Here is a 14764-nt window from a genome sequence, read left to right as displayed (position 1 = left end):
CTGAGACCTAAGTAGAATTGCCCACCTCCAGAATACAAAATGATAGGCCTGTGATAATAATAACCATTACTTGTATAGTACTATGTGGCTGCCCACGTTACAAATACTCACTTATTAAAATGCAGGCCAGGCGCAGTGGCTCACGCCTGTAATCCCAGCACTTTGGGAGGCCGAGGCTGGCAAATCACGAGGTCAGGAGATTGAGACCATCCTGGCCAACATGGTGAAACCCCATCTCTACTAAAAGTACAAAAATTAGCTGGGTATGGTGGCGCTTGCCTGTAATCCCAGCTACTCTGGAGGCTGAGGCAGGATAATTAGTTGAACCCGGGAGGCGGAGGTTGCAGTGAGCCAAGATTGCGCCAGTGCACTCCAGCCTGGCAACAGAGCGAGACTCCGTCTCAAAAAAAAAAAGAAAAAAAGAATGCAATGACTGAAGTAATACTGAAATCTCTTTCTCTTCTCTCATAACAATCTAGCCTTACCATGCAGCTGAGGGTGCATATCTATCTCCTGACGTTATTCAGAGATTGTCTCACAGCTGGGCAGGGTAGCTCAGGCCTGTAATCCTGGCATTTTGGGAGGCCAAGGCAGGCAGATCGCTTGAGCTCACGAATTTGAGACCAGCCTGGGCAATATGGTAAAACCTCATCTCTACAAAAAATAAAAAATAAAATTATCCAGGAGTGGTGGGCACGCACCTGTAGTCCCAGCTACTTGGGAGGCTAAGGCAAGAGAATTGCTTGAACCAGGGAGGCAGAGGTTGCAGTGAGCCAAAATCGCACCACTACAACACTACAGTCTGGGCGACAGAGCGAGACTCCAACTCAAAAAAAAAAAAGAGAAGATTGTCTAACTGCTTCACCCTTCCCTGAAGGTGATATTCTCTTCTGCATGATTGTAACTAGGTTGTGGCCACATTTACACTCAAACCCAAAGAAAGTGGGAAAAAGACAACTTGCCAAGCAGGCAGCTTTACTTTATGTTATAAGTGATACAGGAATTATATACATATATCTCACTTCCGCTCGTATTGCATTGGTCTAGATTGTCACGTGGGCAAGGCAAGCACCGTATGTAGCCTGTAGTTGGGTGACTTTATGTCCAGTTTAAATATGAAGGATATGGAAGGAGTTTGGTACTCAGAAAATGAAGTGGGCAGTGGCAATTTGGGCAGTTTCCCAAGTATGCAGCACAGGTGAGTACCATTATTCTCTACAGATGAGGCGGCTGAGGCCCATGTGATTTGCCCTTGGTTGTATGGTTAAGGACCTTGAGATGGGGAGGTTATCTGGATTATCCGAGTAGACCCAGTCTAATTACAAATCCTTAAAAGCAGAAAGCCCTTAGTATGGGACGAAGAGTCAAACAAGCATGAGAAGGACTTGACCCCCCTGTTGCTGGCTTTGAAGATGGATGAAGGTGGCCATGAGCCAAGGATTGAGGTAGCCTGTAGAAGTTGGGAAAACCCTCAGCTGACAGCCACCAAGAAAATAGAGACCCCGGTCCTACAGCCTCAACTGAATTCTGCAGACAACCCAAATGAGCAGCAAAGATACTCTCTCCTCAGGCCTCCAGGAGGGAATGCAGCCCTGTGGTAAGGCATCTGGACTACTACAGGACTCAGTAGCAGGCTGTGAGATGTTTCTTGGAAGGAGAATTACTTACAAAGCACAGCCTTCATTCTGATTGTCCTATCGGTTCCTGGCACTGGTTCCGCTCAGCGTCTTGGTCTGCCACACATAGCCCACCACTGGGTCCTATTTAAACCTGGCAGCCTTTTAGATCAGCAGTAAGTGGATAAGAGCAGAACATCCAAATGTGATATATGTTGATTCCAAAAATCAAAAACAGCCTCCCAAATGTTGGGCTTCTTCCTTAGTGATAGAGGATGCTTCTGTCATGAGCCTAGCTTTGGAAGGGATATCATGATATACATGCCTGACCTCCAGACCACCAGAACTTCGTAGAGATGACACATTCCTACATTCAAGGGATTTCTCTCTCTAACCTTCTGGCATTCATGTAGCATATTAATACATACTACCATACCTGCTACTTCCTGTTCACCAGGTTCTATCTGCATGTCGTTCAAGTAGAACGGTGTGTTATCCTATTGAACGACACAATCAAGGTCCTCACTGGCTGCTGGTGTTCTCTCATTATCGAACAGACAGGAAAAGCATTTTCCAAATCATTCGCAGCATACCAGTTGCCAGGGGCCGTTTGTTCTGGTGAGAGATGATATCTAAAACAGCAGCCACATTTAGTCAGCATCTGGTGAGGCTTAGAAGTAATACACTGTCCTCCAAGAGCCATTCTTCTGTACAAGCCAAATGAGAAGGAAAAAGAGATGTGAAAGAATCATCGCCTCTGCATCTTAGAAGTCTTTGATGGTGGTGCCAGTCTTGAAGATGCCCAAAGGAATCTGGTGATGTGGTTTTTTTTAGAGAGAGGGTGCTCCAGGGGCTTCAACTTGCCTTTCCTTATCATATAGCCCCTCTGGGACCAAAGAGCAACAGAATCCTGCCAAATGTCAAAACGTTTTTTTTCTCGCCTTGAGACAGTGTCTTATTCTGTCATCCAGGCTGGAATACAATGGCACAATCACAGCTAACCTTAGCCTTGACCTCCCGAGCTTGAGTGATCCTCCCTCCCTTTCTTTCTGTCTTTTTTTTTTTTTCTTTTGGAGACAGAGTCTCCCTCTGTCACCTAGGTTAGAGTGCCTCGGCTCATTGCGACCTCCACCTCCCAGGTTCAAGCGACTCTCCTGCCTCAGCCTCCCGAGTAGCTGGGGTTACAGGCGCCTGCTACCACGCCCAGCTAATTTTTGGATTTTTAGTAGAGATGGGGTTTTACTTTGTCGGCCGTGGTTGGTCAAGCTGGTCTCGAACTCCTGACCTCAAGTGATCCCCCCACCTCAGCCTCCCAAAGTACTGGGATTACAGGCATGAGCCACCACGCCCGCCCGGCCGTCACTTTCTTGTTTTTAAACTGCTATAGTGTTTTCAAGCAAATCCAAATCCCTGACAGCATGTCATTTCACCCATAAAACCTTTTTTTCTTATATAGCACTTACCTTTATGACCACTAACAAAACTAAAATTGAAATTTTAAGTCTTTGATTTCTCATACCAACTTCACAGTTCCACTAATTATCTCAAATTAGCTTTACATGTGTACTGCACTTAGTTTGTTCAGGTTAGGAGCCAAATGAGACTCATTGCATTTGATAATTGGCCTGTAGAATGTCTTCTAGAGTTGGCTGGTTTCTCGTGGTATCATTTAACTTATTCTTCTGTCCCCTGCGTTTTCTTTTTTTCTTTTTTCTTTTTTTTTTTTTTTTTCTTTTTTTTTTTGAGACAGAGTCTCACTCTGTCACCCAGGCTGGAATGCAGTGGCGCTATCTCGGCTCACTGCAAGCTCTGCCTCCCAGGTTCACGCCGTTCTCCTGCCTCAGCCTCCCGAGTAGCTGGGACTATGAGTGCCCGCCACCATGCCTGGCTAATATTTTTTTGTATTTTTAGTAGAGACGGGGTTTCACCGTGTTAACCAGGATGGTCTCGATCTCCTGACCTCATGATCTGCCTGCCTTGGCCTCCCACAGTGCTGGGATTACAGGCGTGAGCCACCGTGCCTGGCCTGTCCCTTGAATTTTCTATAAATTAAAATTTAGATCTAATCAGGCACAGTGGCTCACGCCTGTAACCCCAGCACTTTGGGAGGCTGAGGCAGGCGGATCACCTGAGGTCGGGAGTTCGAGACCAGCCTGACCAACATGGAGAAACCCCTGTCTCTACTAAAAATACAAAATTAGCCAGGCATGGTGGTGCATGCCTGTAATGCCAGCTACTCAGGAGGCTGAGGCAAGAGAATCACTTGAACCTATGGGGCAGAGGTTATGGTGAGCCGAGATCACGCCATTGCACTCCAGCCTGAGCAAGAAGAGCAAAACTCCATCTCAAGAAAAAAAAAAATAGATCTAAAGGCTTGATTAGGTTCTCACTCAAATGTTTTTGGTGAGAACATTTCACAAGTGGCTCTGTGCATCTCACATTACAAAACACCCAGAGCTGTGCAGTGTCTGGGTGGCCCACCGTGAAATACTTCTAAGCAAATGAATGTCATGGCCTAAGTTACATGATTTTGGTGGCTACAGGGCAAGTAGCTTTAAAGAAAGCAAGACTTGAATAAAGGAGAAAATTTAGAAGGCCGTTACAGTAGTCTAAGCCACTCTATCATAGGGCTCCAAAATAGGTTTGTAGTATTGTAAATGGAGAAGAGGGGATAAATTTAAGAAATATTTAAGATGTAAAATCAACAGGTCTTGGTAGCTGATAGATATGGGAAGTAAGAGCAGAAGGAGTCTAGAATGATTCTCAGGCTTCTAGCTTGGGTGATAAAACTATACGAGCTAACCCAAAGAACCAGGAGTGGGAGAGATTAAGTATAGGAAAATGAATGGCTGCCACACCTGTAATCCCAGCACTTTGGGAGGCCAAGGCGGAAGGATTGCTTGAACCCAGGAGTTGAAGACCAGCCTGGGCAACAAAGTGAGACCCTCTCTGTACAGAAAATCTAAAAATTAGCCAGGCATGGTGGCACGTGCCTGTAGTCCCAGCTACTTGGGAGGCTGAGGCAGGAGGATCCCTTGAACCCAGGAGTTCGAGGCTGCAGTGAGCCATGATTGTACAAGTGTACTCCAGCCTGAACAACAGAGCAAGACCCTGTCTCAAAAAAAAAAAAAAAAGAAAAAGAAAGAAAATGAAGGTTTCAGATGTGGACATGGCAAGTCAGCTGCATTATTCACCAAACTTTAGTTCTCAAAAAATACACTCAAGGGAGTGACATTACAAAAGCATGACAATGGAGGGAATTCCAAAAACTCCTATCTCCCACCAGAGCAAGAATTAACCTGGCAAAAACTGCCAGAGGCAACTTTTTCCCTTTTTTTTTCACCTTTCACAACTTCCTCAGGGCTGAAACAGCCTCCCAGTGGATTTTGTTGAAAGCATTTGGAGGCATGTACCAGCTGCAGCTGCCTGAGGCAATGAGTAACACATGGGCAAGCCAAGACAGATCTAGAAGACTACCTACATGTCTAGGGCTCAACACATGCTCAGAAAAACCCAAGACCCTAGGCTTTCACCTCACACTGAGCTTTAGGTTCTGTATTAACAGGAACTCAAAAACTAAGAAAGTTACAGATGACCTGGCTGAGTCAACTCAGAGTACTCCAACTGCAAAGATCAGGATGGGAGGATTGGTTCTTTCATTTTTTTTTTTTCTAGCATTGACTACTAAGCTAATACAACAGAGACTTCAGTGACCACACATAACAAGGAATAGTCTTTACAAAAATAACTTTCTTTTTTTTTTTTTTAAGATCGAGTCTCTCTCTGTTGCCAGGCTGGAGTGCAGTGCTGCAGTCCTGGCTCACTGCAACCTCCGCCTCCCAGGTTCAAGCGATTCTCCCGCCTCAGCCTCCTGAGTGGCTGGGACTACAGTTGTGTGCCACCACACCCAGCTAATTTTTTGTATTTTTAGTAGAGATGGGGTTTCACCATGTTAGCCAGGATAGTCTCGATCTCCGGACCTCATTATCTGCCCGCCTCTGCCTCCCAAGGTGCTGGGATTACAGGCGTGAGCCACGGCACCTGGCCCCCTTTTTTTTTCCTTTTGTTTTGTTTTGTTTTGGGATGGAGTCTTGCCTTGTCACCCAGCCTGGAGTGCAGTGGCAATGATGCGATCTCAGCTCACTGCAACCTCCACCTCTGGACTCAAGTGATTCTCATGCCTCAGCCTCAAGAGTTGCTGGGACTACAAGCATGCACCACCATGCCCGGCTAATTTACAAAAATAATTTTTAAAAGTCACTAAACAATCTCAAACCATACAAAAAGCAACCTGATTTCTAGACTCTTCTCAGTATAATATTCAAAACACCCAGTTTTCAACAACAATTTATAAAGCAAACAGGAAAGTATGGCCCATTCACAGGGAAAAAAGTAGTTGATAGAAACCATCTCTGAGGACACATTGGGCATACTAAACAAATGCTTTGAATCAGCTGTCTTAACTATGCTCAGAAAGCCAGGTGAAACCATGGGCAAAGAACTAAAGGAAACCAGGAGCACAGTGTATGAACAAGTAGAGAGTATAGATAGAAATTAAGAAACCAGCCAGGCGCAGTGGCTCACGCCTGTAATCCCAGCACTTTGGGAGGCCAACGTGGGCGGATCACTTGAGGTCAGGAGTTCAAGACCAGCCTGGCCAACATGGTGAAACCTGTCTCTACTAAAAACACAAAAATTAGCTTGGTGTGGTGGTGGGCGCCTGTAGTCCCAGCTACTTGGGAGGCTGAAGCAGGAGAATCATTTGAACCCGGCAGATGGAGGTTGCAGTGAGCTGAGACTGCGCCACTGCACACCAGCATGGCGACAGAGCAAGACTCTGTTGCAAAAAAAAAAAAAAAGAAAAATTAAGAAACCAACAGAAATTCTGTACCCCAAAATTAGAATAGCTGAGATGAAAAATACACTAGAAGAATTCAATAGCAGATTTGAGCAGGCAGAAGAATCAGAGATCTTGAAGAGACGGCTGTTGAAATTATGCAATTGGAGGAGCAGAAAGAAAAATGAATGAAGAAAAGTGAATAGAGCCTAAGGGACCTGTAGAACATCATCTGATGTACCAATATTCACATTAAGGGGAAGCCCAAAGAAGAGCAGAGAGCAAAATGAACAGAAAGAATATTGAAGAAATAATGGCTGAAAACTTCCCAAATCTGATGAAGAACAAGAGTCTATACATCCAAGAAGCTGAATGAATTCCAAGTAGGATGAACTCAAAGAAGTCCACACCACGACACATCAGTCAAACTGTTCAAGGCCAAAGACGTAGAAAATCTTGAAAGCAGTAAGAGAACAGCCTAATCAGAAAATAGGCAAACAGGCGGGGCACGGTGGCTCATGCCTGTAATCCCAGTACTTTGGGAGGCTGAGGCGGGTGGATCACGAGATCAGGTGTTCGAGATGAGCCTGGCCAATATGATGAAACCCCTAAAAATGCAAAAATTAGCCAGGCGTGGTGGCATGTGCCTGTAGTCCCAGCTGCTCAGGAGGCTAAGGCTAGAGAATCTCTTGAACCCAGGAGGTGGAGGTTGCAGTGAGCCAAGATCACACCACTGCACTCTAGCCTGGGCAACAGAGCAAGACTCCGTTTCAAAAAAAAAAGAAAAAAAGAAAATAGGCAAACAGCCAGGCACAGTGGCTCATGCATGTAATCCCAACACTTTGAGAGGCCAAGGTCGGGCAGATAGCTTAAGCCCAGGAGTTTAAGACCAGCCTGGACAACATGGTGAAACCCAGTCTCTACAAAAAATTTAAAAATTAACTGGGCATGGTGGTGTAAGCCTGTATTTCCAGCTACTCAGGAGGCTGAGGTGGGAAATCACTTGAGCCCAGGAGGCGGAAGTTGCAGTGAGCTGATATTACACTACTGCTTTCCAGCCTGGATGACAGAGTGAGACTCTGTCTCAAAAAAAAAAATGGGCAAACAATATCAATTGATATTTCTCCAGAAAGATGTACGAATGACCAACAAGCACATGAAAGCATGCTGAACGTCATTAGTCATTACAGAAATGCAAATCAGAACTATGATAAGATACCACTTCACACGTATTAGGATGACTATAATGAAAGCGATGGAAAATAACAAGTCTTGACAGAGATATAGAAAGAATGACACCAGTATACATTGAGGTGGGAATAGAAATAGTGTAGCCGCCATAGTTAACAGTTGGCTTTCCCCAATAAGTTAAACATAGAATTACCATATGACCCAGCAGATCCGCTCTCAGGTACTCACCCAACATAAGTGAAAACAAGTGTCCATATAAAACTTGTGCAGGAATGTTCATTTAACCACAATTCACACCAGCCAAAAAGCAAAAATAACTCAATCCATCAACTCATGAATAAACTAATGTGATATATTCATACAATGGAATATTATCCAACCATGAAAAGGAATGGAGTATCGATACATGCTACAACATAGGTGAACCTAGAAAACAACACACTAAGTGAAAAAAGGCACAAAAACACACGTGTGATTTCCATTCTTATGAAATATCAGAGGCATATGGGCATTTGCCTAGCCTCAGAATGGCAATCTGTAGAGCCCAAAAGCACGCTGTGGGTTGCAGGGCAAGGAGGAATGGGGAATGCCTGCTTAATGGGTACAGGGTTTCCTTTTGGGGTTATAAAAGTCTCTTGGAACTAGATAGTGATGTTGATTGTATAACATCGTGAATACTCAAAATATCCCTGAATTGTATACGTTAGAGTGGTTTAAAAAGTCAATTTTATGTGCATTTTACCACAGCAAAAGAATGCATACACACATGCATCTTCACGCTCACAAAGGGGACGGGCTGAGATCTGAAGGGCATGGCATATGCCACCATCAGAATATGGCTCCCAGAGAGGAGTTACCCACACACTGGCTGGTGGTGAGCACAGATAACTACAGGAGTCTGGGCTGTCGCTGGCTGCATAGAAGAGGCCCTGAGCCTTCCTGTGTGAGTGCAAGGTCAGCAACCACAGTCACAGCTCCGACTTCTCTTCCTGTCCTGCCCCGGGAGCACATCCTGCGGGGCTGTGTTTCCTGCCTGGTTGAAAATCTAGTTGCCAAACCACCTTTCATCTGAAGGAATCAACCATGATTTTTCCCCATTTTTCACTTTTATATTACTGGCTAGGTAGTCACCACATCCCATAATAAAGCTCCATTCTGGCCCTATCCAGTACTACTCTTACAAATGCAGAAGCAAAGGACTTGAGTGGACATTTGTGCAATATTGAATAGCTGTTTAACATTTCAGCAATGTTGAGTTGCAGGCATGCTTTATGTATTCCTCTGTCCATTTTAGGAGAGCCTTTTCTTCTCCCTCCATACCCATTATTATTTCATGTCAGTGCCAGACAGATCGGATGAGCAAGCAAATAGACCCCCTTTCCAAGCCTTCATGAAAAGACTGTAACCTTAATTCTTTACAGCCTCTTCTCTCCCTGAGAAGCTTCCCAGGGAAAGTCAGCCAGCCCCAGGCAACTGGAGTGCCACACCTTAAAGCCACACCTCAGCCTCAGGGTGCTCTCACAGAGAAGGTTTGTGCTGTAGAAAATTGCAGTTGTGTTTGGGCACATAGCTTTTCAAATTGAAAAGTTTTTCATTAGAACCTTGAGTCTAGCCGGGCGCAGTGGCTCATGCTTGTAATCTCGGCACTTTGGGAGGCCGAGGCAGGCGGATCACTTGAGGTTAGGAGTTTGAGACCAGCCTGGCCAACATGGTGAAACCTCATCTCTACTAAAAATACAAAAAATGGCCGGGCATGAAATTAGCCAGGTGTGGTGATGTGGTGGCGTGCACCTGTGATGCCAGCTACTTGGGAAGCTGAGACGTGTGAATCGTTTGAACCCATGAAATGGAGGTTGCAGTGAGTCTCAAAAAAAATAGGCCAGGCACAGTGGCTCACACTTGTAATCCCAGCACTTTTGGGAGGCCGAGGCAGGTGGATCACCTGAGGTCGGGAGTTCCAGACCAGCCTGGCCAACATGGTGAAACCCCATTTCTACTAAAAATACAAAATTTAGCTGGGCATGGTGGTGGGCGCCTGTAATCCCAGCTACTTGGGAGACTGAAGTGGGAGAATCTCTTGAACCCGGGGAGGCGGAGGTTGCAGTGAGCTGAGATGGAGCCACTGTGCCCCAGGCTAGGTGACAGAGCAGGACACTGTCTCAAAAAAAAAAAAAAAAAAAAAAAACAGTAGAACGTTGAGTAGTGTCTTCACAGTTGCTGAGTAACTAAAATCATAAACGGATGTACTACAGAGGTGACTCATTAAGGTAATAGTACTAAATGCACTTTATCTAAATCTCATCTCCTTGACAATGTGTTCATTCTTTCTTTTTTTTTTTTTTTTTTAAGATGGAGTCTCGCTCTGTTACATAGGCTGGGGTGCAGTGACACGGTCTCAGCTCACTGCAGCCTTCACCTCCTGGGTTTAAGCGATTCTCCTGCCTCAACCTCCCAAGTAGCTGGGATTACAGGTGTGCACCACCACGCCTGGCAAATTTTTGTATTTTTAGTAGAGACGGTTTCACCATGTTGGTCAGGCTGGTCTCAAACTCCTGAGCTCAAATGATCTTCCTGCTTTGGCCTCTCAAAGTTCTGGGATTACAGGCGTGCACCACCATGCTCAGCCTGTTCTCTCCATTTTAAGCCTACAGGGATTCCTATAACAAATAGAGTAGTCCTTTTCTAAATGCTAAGTACTGGGCACTATGCCAGGGTGCTTTATATTTTGTCTGTAATCCTCAAAACACCATGAGAAAGTTGTGTTTTCACAGTTTAAAAATGAGGAAACTGAGTCTCCAGGCAGGTGAGTAATTTACCGAAGGTCATACAATTAAAACTTTGAAGCAGTTCTCAGACTGCAAAACCTAGGCTCTTTTCACTTTTTAATGTCACAAAAAAGCCGTAAGTGATCATTTTATGTGAAAATAAATAAATGCTTAATGGCCGTATTGTTTTCCTCCTCATCTTCCCTCCCAGCTCCAAATTATGTTTTCTTATTTCAGTGAAGAAAAAATGACTGCTGCCCGCATTAGAAAATGCCACAAGTGTGGGACTGGCCTCATCAAATCTGAAGGCTGCAACCGCATGTCTTGCCGCTGTGGTGCCCAGATGTGCTACCTCTGTCGAGTTTCTATTAATGGATATGACCATTTCTGCCAACATCCCCGCTCACCAGGAGCCCCTTGCCAGGAGTGTTCAAGATGCTCTCTCTGGACCGATCCCACTGTAAGTAGACACATGGCTGCCTATTGCTTTATAGGGAGAAAATAGAAATATATTTTTATGACAAATATTTTGAATATACATAACAAAATTTGACTTAGGAGAAGAATATAGGAAATTACATAGACTGATAACCAAAGAAAAAATTTGAGAAAGTAATTATCAGCTACTCCTCATGCTGCTCAAAGCAGCATGCCCTAACAGTTTTATAGGCAAATTCTTTTAATTCTTCAGAAAATAAAACTCTGTGCCCTCTGAAATATTCCAGAGCAAAGTAAGGAAACTTATACATGTATCTGTTCAAAGCCAGCATAACGCTGATTCCAAAGCCTGACGGAGATAGCCCTAACAAAGAAAACTACAGATTTTCTTATGAGACTCACTTATAATCTAGATTTTAAATTATCTAAATAAAATATTAGCAAATAGAAAGCATGACCAAGTGAGTTTGTTCTGGAAATGCAATGATGGTTTAATATTAACAACTCTATTAACATAAATCATTATATGGTATCTGTAGATGGTGAAAAGACATTTAAGGAATCAAATCAAATATTTCTTCTTGACTTAAGCTTTAAAAATACAGTATTTTAGAGGAGGAGCAAGGCTGGCAAGGAAATTAAACACATAGGGTCTGTTTGGGGATCGGAAAGAAAGTGGGTGAGGTTTGCAGGTGGAGAGCCACAGGGAGGTGACAGCGATTGGCCCAGGGGCCGGCCTCAGATCTGGAGTGTGATGAGAGCCCTTTCAGGGCATTGTAGGGGCTATGTTTCCAAGGTCACACTAGCTACTACGCTGGGGAGAGAGAGGACAGCATGAAGGGAATGACTTTTATAATCTTGGAGAAGATAAGGTTTTTCTTAGCATTACATCAAGGCCAGACTAAAAAATCATAAATTCTCACTGGCAAATGACATCATAAACAAAGATTAGGGATACATGAAAAACTGGGGGAGAGGGTCAGGCACAGTGGCTCACGCCTGTGATGCCAGCACTTTTGAAGGCCAAGGTGGGCGGATCGCTGGAGCCTAGGAGTTCGAGACAAGCCTGGTTAACATAGCGAGACCCCCATCTCATTTAAAAAAAAAAAAAAAAAATTGGCCTGGCGCGGTGGCTCACGCCTGTAATCCCAGCACTTTGGGAGGCCGAGGCGGGTGGATCACAAGGTCAGGAGATCGAGACCATCCTGGCTAACATGGCGAAACCCCGTCTCTACTAAAAATACAAAAAATTAGCCGGGCGTGGTGGCAGGCGCCTGTAGTCCCAGCTACTCAGAAGGTTGAGGCAGGAGAATGGCGTGAACCCGGGAGGCAGAGCTTGCAGTGAGCTGAGATCATGCCACTGCACTCCAGCCTGGGCGACAGAGCGAGACTCCGTCTCAAAAAAAAAAAAAATTAAGGCTAGGCACGGTGTCCCATGCCTATAATCCTAGCACTTTGGGAAACCAAGGCGGGTGGATCACCTGAGGTCAGGAGTTCAAGACCAGCCTGACCAATATGGTGAAACCTGTCTCTAATAAAAATATAAATATTAGCCGGGCATGGTGTTGCATGCCTGTAATACCAGCTACTCAGGAGACTGAGACAGAATTGCTTGAACCCAGGAGGCGGAGGTTGCAGTGAGCTGAGATCGTGCCACTATACTCCAGCCTGGGTGACAATGTGAGACTCTGTCTCAAAAAAAAAAAAATGTGGAGCCGTGTGTGGTGGCTCATGCGTGTAATCCCGGCACTTTGGGTTCTCAAAAAAAAAGAAAAACAGAAGTGTGTTTCTCCTCTATGTGTAAGTACAGAGATGAACAGCCCACGGGTGGGCTAGCAGCTCTTATCTGGGATCCAGTTGCTTCCAGCATTCTACTCTGCCACCCCTAGATCATAGCCAAGGATCACATGAGGTCATTGTCTGAAAAGGAGCTCTGGCTGATAAATCCACATTCCAAGCAGCAAAGGGGCTGCAGTGAGGCTAAAGAGCCTGCTTACCTATCTCTTAAGGAATGTTAGGCTTCCAGAAGCTGCAACAGGTCACTTCTGCTTCAGTCCCATCAGCCAGAACTTAATGACATTCTTCCTCAACTGCAAGTGAGACGGGAAGGAGTAGCCATCACAGACCCAGCCAGAATGTCTGTGGAGGAAGATGTTATACTGAGGAGTCTCCCTATGGTCTATTCACCTCAACTCAAAAATGGACAGAGGAAGTTTAAAAAAATTATAAGTAGGGAAAAAAGCTGCTTGCTGGCCAGGTGCAGTGGCTTATGTCTGTAAGCTTTGGGAGGCCAAGGCAGGAGCATCACTTGCATCCTGGAGTTTAAGAACAGCCTGGGCAACATAGTGAGACCCCCATCTTTACAAAATATCAAAAATTAGCCAGATGTGGTGCTCACCTGTAGTCATAGCTACTTGGGAGGCTGAGGCAGGAGGATCATTTGAGCCTGGGAGGTCAAGGCTGCAGTGAGCCATGTTCTTGCCACTGCACTGTAGCCTGGATGACAGAGCAAGACCCTGTCTCCCCCCCCCCAAAAAAAAAAAACTGCTTGCTTTTCTACCTGGCCACAATCTGGTGGAGGTGGCTAACAGCCACCCCTAATAATCAAATAAATGGAAATGAAAATAGCACCTGGCTGCTGGTAGGTAGTTTTCAGATTTGTTGGCATCTGCTACACTGTAATTGGGCATAGTGGGCAGTTACTGTGTACAGATCAGAAGATGTAGTGCGTGTACTTGATCTGGGAGTTCCTCTTAATTAGAAAAGGTTATCCTCAGGAGACAGTTGGACAAGTTCACAAAGTTCTGTCTGCAGCACTGTTCACTGAGTTGTTTAAAGTTGTATAAATTTAGAAACACCATTTAAATATCCCAAAAAATAGGAGATATGTCAAATTTTATATATGCTTACATTAGAATTGTACAAAAAGTAATTCTATATATATCTACACTTTAAAACATGGAGGAAAAGAAACAGGAAGATTTTCACATCAAAAACAAACAGTATGGATTGCTGGGGTCACAGACCCAAGTTACCACAGGGGCAGGTGGTAGCAGAAATGATGTCTGGATGGAGCATCCAGACATCTGGGTCTAGGAGGCAGGAAGGCATAGTGGGGACTGTGGCAAAGGAGAGGGTGTGGGGCCCATCCAAGGGGCTGCTGCTCAGCCACTACAGGTTGTTGCGGGGAGGGCCTCCCAGCTGCTCAGGAGGCTGAGGCACAAGAATCACTTGAACCTGGGAAGCAGAGATTGCAGTGAGCCAGGATCGCGCCACTGCACTCCACCTGGGACAACAGAACAAGACTTGATCTTAAAGAAAAAGAAATGCGTAATTTGGCCGGGTGCAGTGGCTCATGCCTGTAATCCCAGCACTTCAAGAGCCCAAGGCGGGCAGATCTCTTGAGTCTCAGGAGTTCAAGACCAGCCTTGGAAACATGGCAAAACTCCATCTCTACAAAAAATACAAGAGTTATCCAGGGGTGGTGGTGCGTGCACACCTGTGTTCCCAGCTCCTTCCAGGGCTGAAGTAAGAGGATTGCTTTAGCCCGGGACGTTAGGGATGCAGTGAGCCCTGACTGCGCCACTACATTTCTGCCTGGGTGACAGAGTGAGACCATGTCTTAAAAAAAGGGAAAGAAATGTATAATCCTGAGAGCTACTCATGGTTTTGAAAAGATGTGAGTCCTCTGTGGTAACCAGGTGTTCTCTATTTCAGGAATGTTCTATCACAGAACAAGCTCCTAACTGGGTGGGAAGCTGGGATAAGGGACCCCTAAAAATCACTCAGATTACAAAGCTTATGACCCAGTGAAACCCTTAGCTAGCCTGCCCTCCTGTCACTAAGGAGATGTGTGGAAGAAAAGGAGGCTTTTTGTACATAGAAAGCCAAGCCCGAGTCATCCTTCTTTTGCTGGG

The 14764-nt window shown here is 45.1% G+C and overlaps 1 protein-coding gene across 2 annotated transcripts in view; it reads left to right on the top strand.

Moving 5' to 3' along the window:
- Positions 1–14764, top strand: part of RNF216 (ring finger protein 216) — a 164238-nt gene that overhangs the window by 132237 nt on the left and 17237 nt on the right. For both annotated transcript variants that reach the window (XM_031013013.2, XM_031013012.2), the window contains exon 15: positions 10647–10869. In XM_031013013.2, the coding sequence (XP_030868873.1) occupies positions 10647–10869 (223 nt within the window). The remainder of the gene's footprint in view (positions 1–10646; positions 10870–14764) is intronic.

This window comes from Gorilla gorilla, chromosome 6 (genome assembly GCF_029281585.2).
Source record: "Gorilla gorilla gorilla isolate KB3781 chromosome 6, NHGRI_mGorGor1-v2.1_pri, whole genome shotgun sequence".
Classification (NCBI taxonomy): domain Eukaryota; kingdom Metazoa; phylum Chordata; class Mammalia; order Primates; family Hominidae; genus Gorilla; species Gorilla gorilla.
The sequence above is the reverse complement of the archived record's forward strand: the minus strand, read 5'-3'. Positions and strand labels throughout refer to the sequence as shown.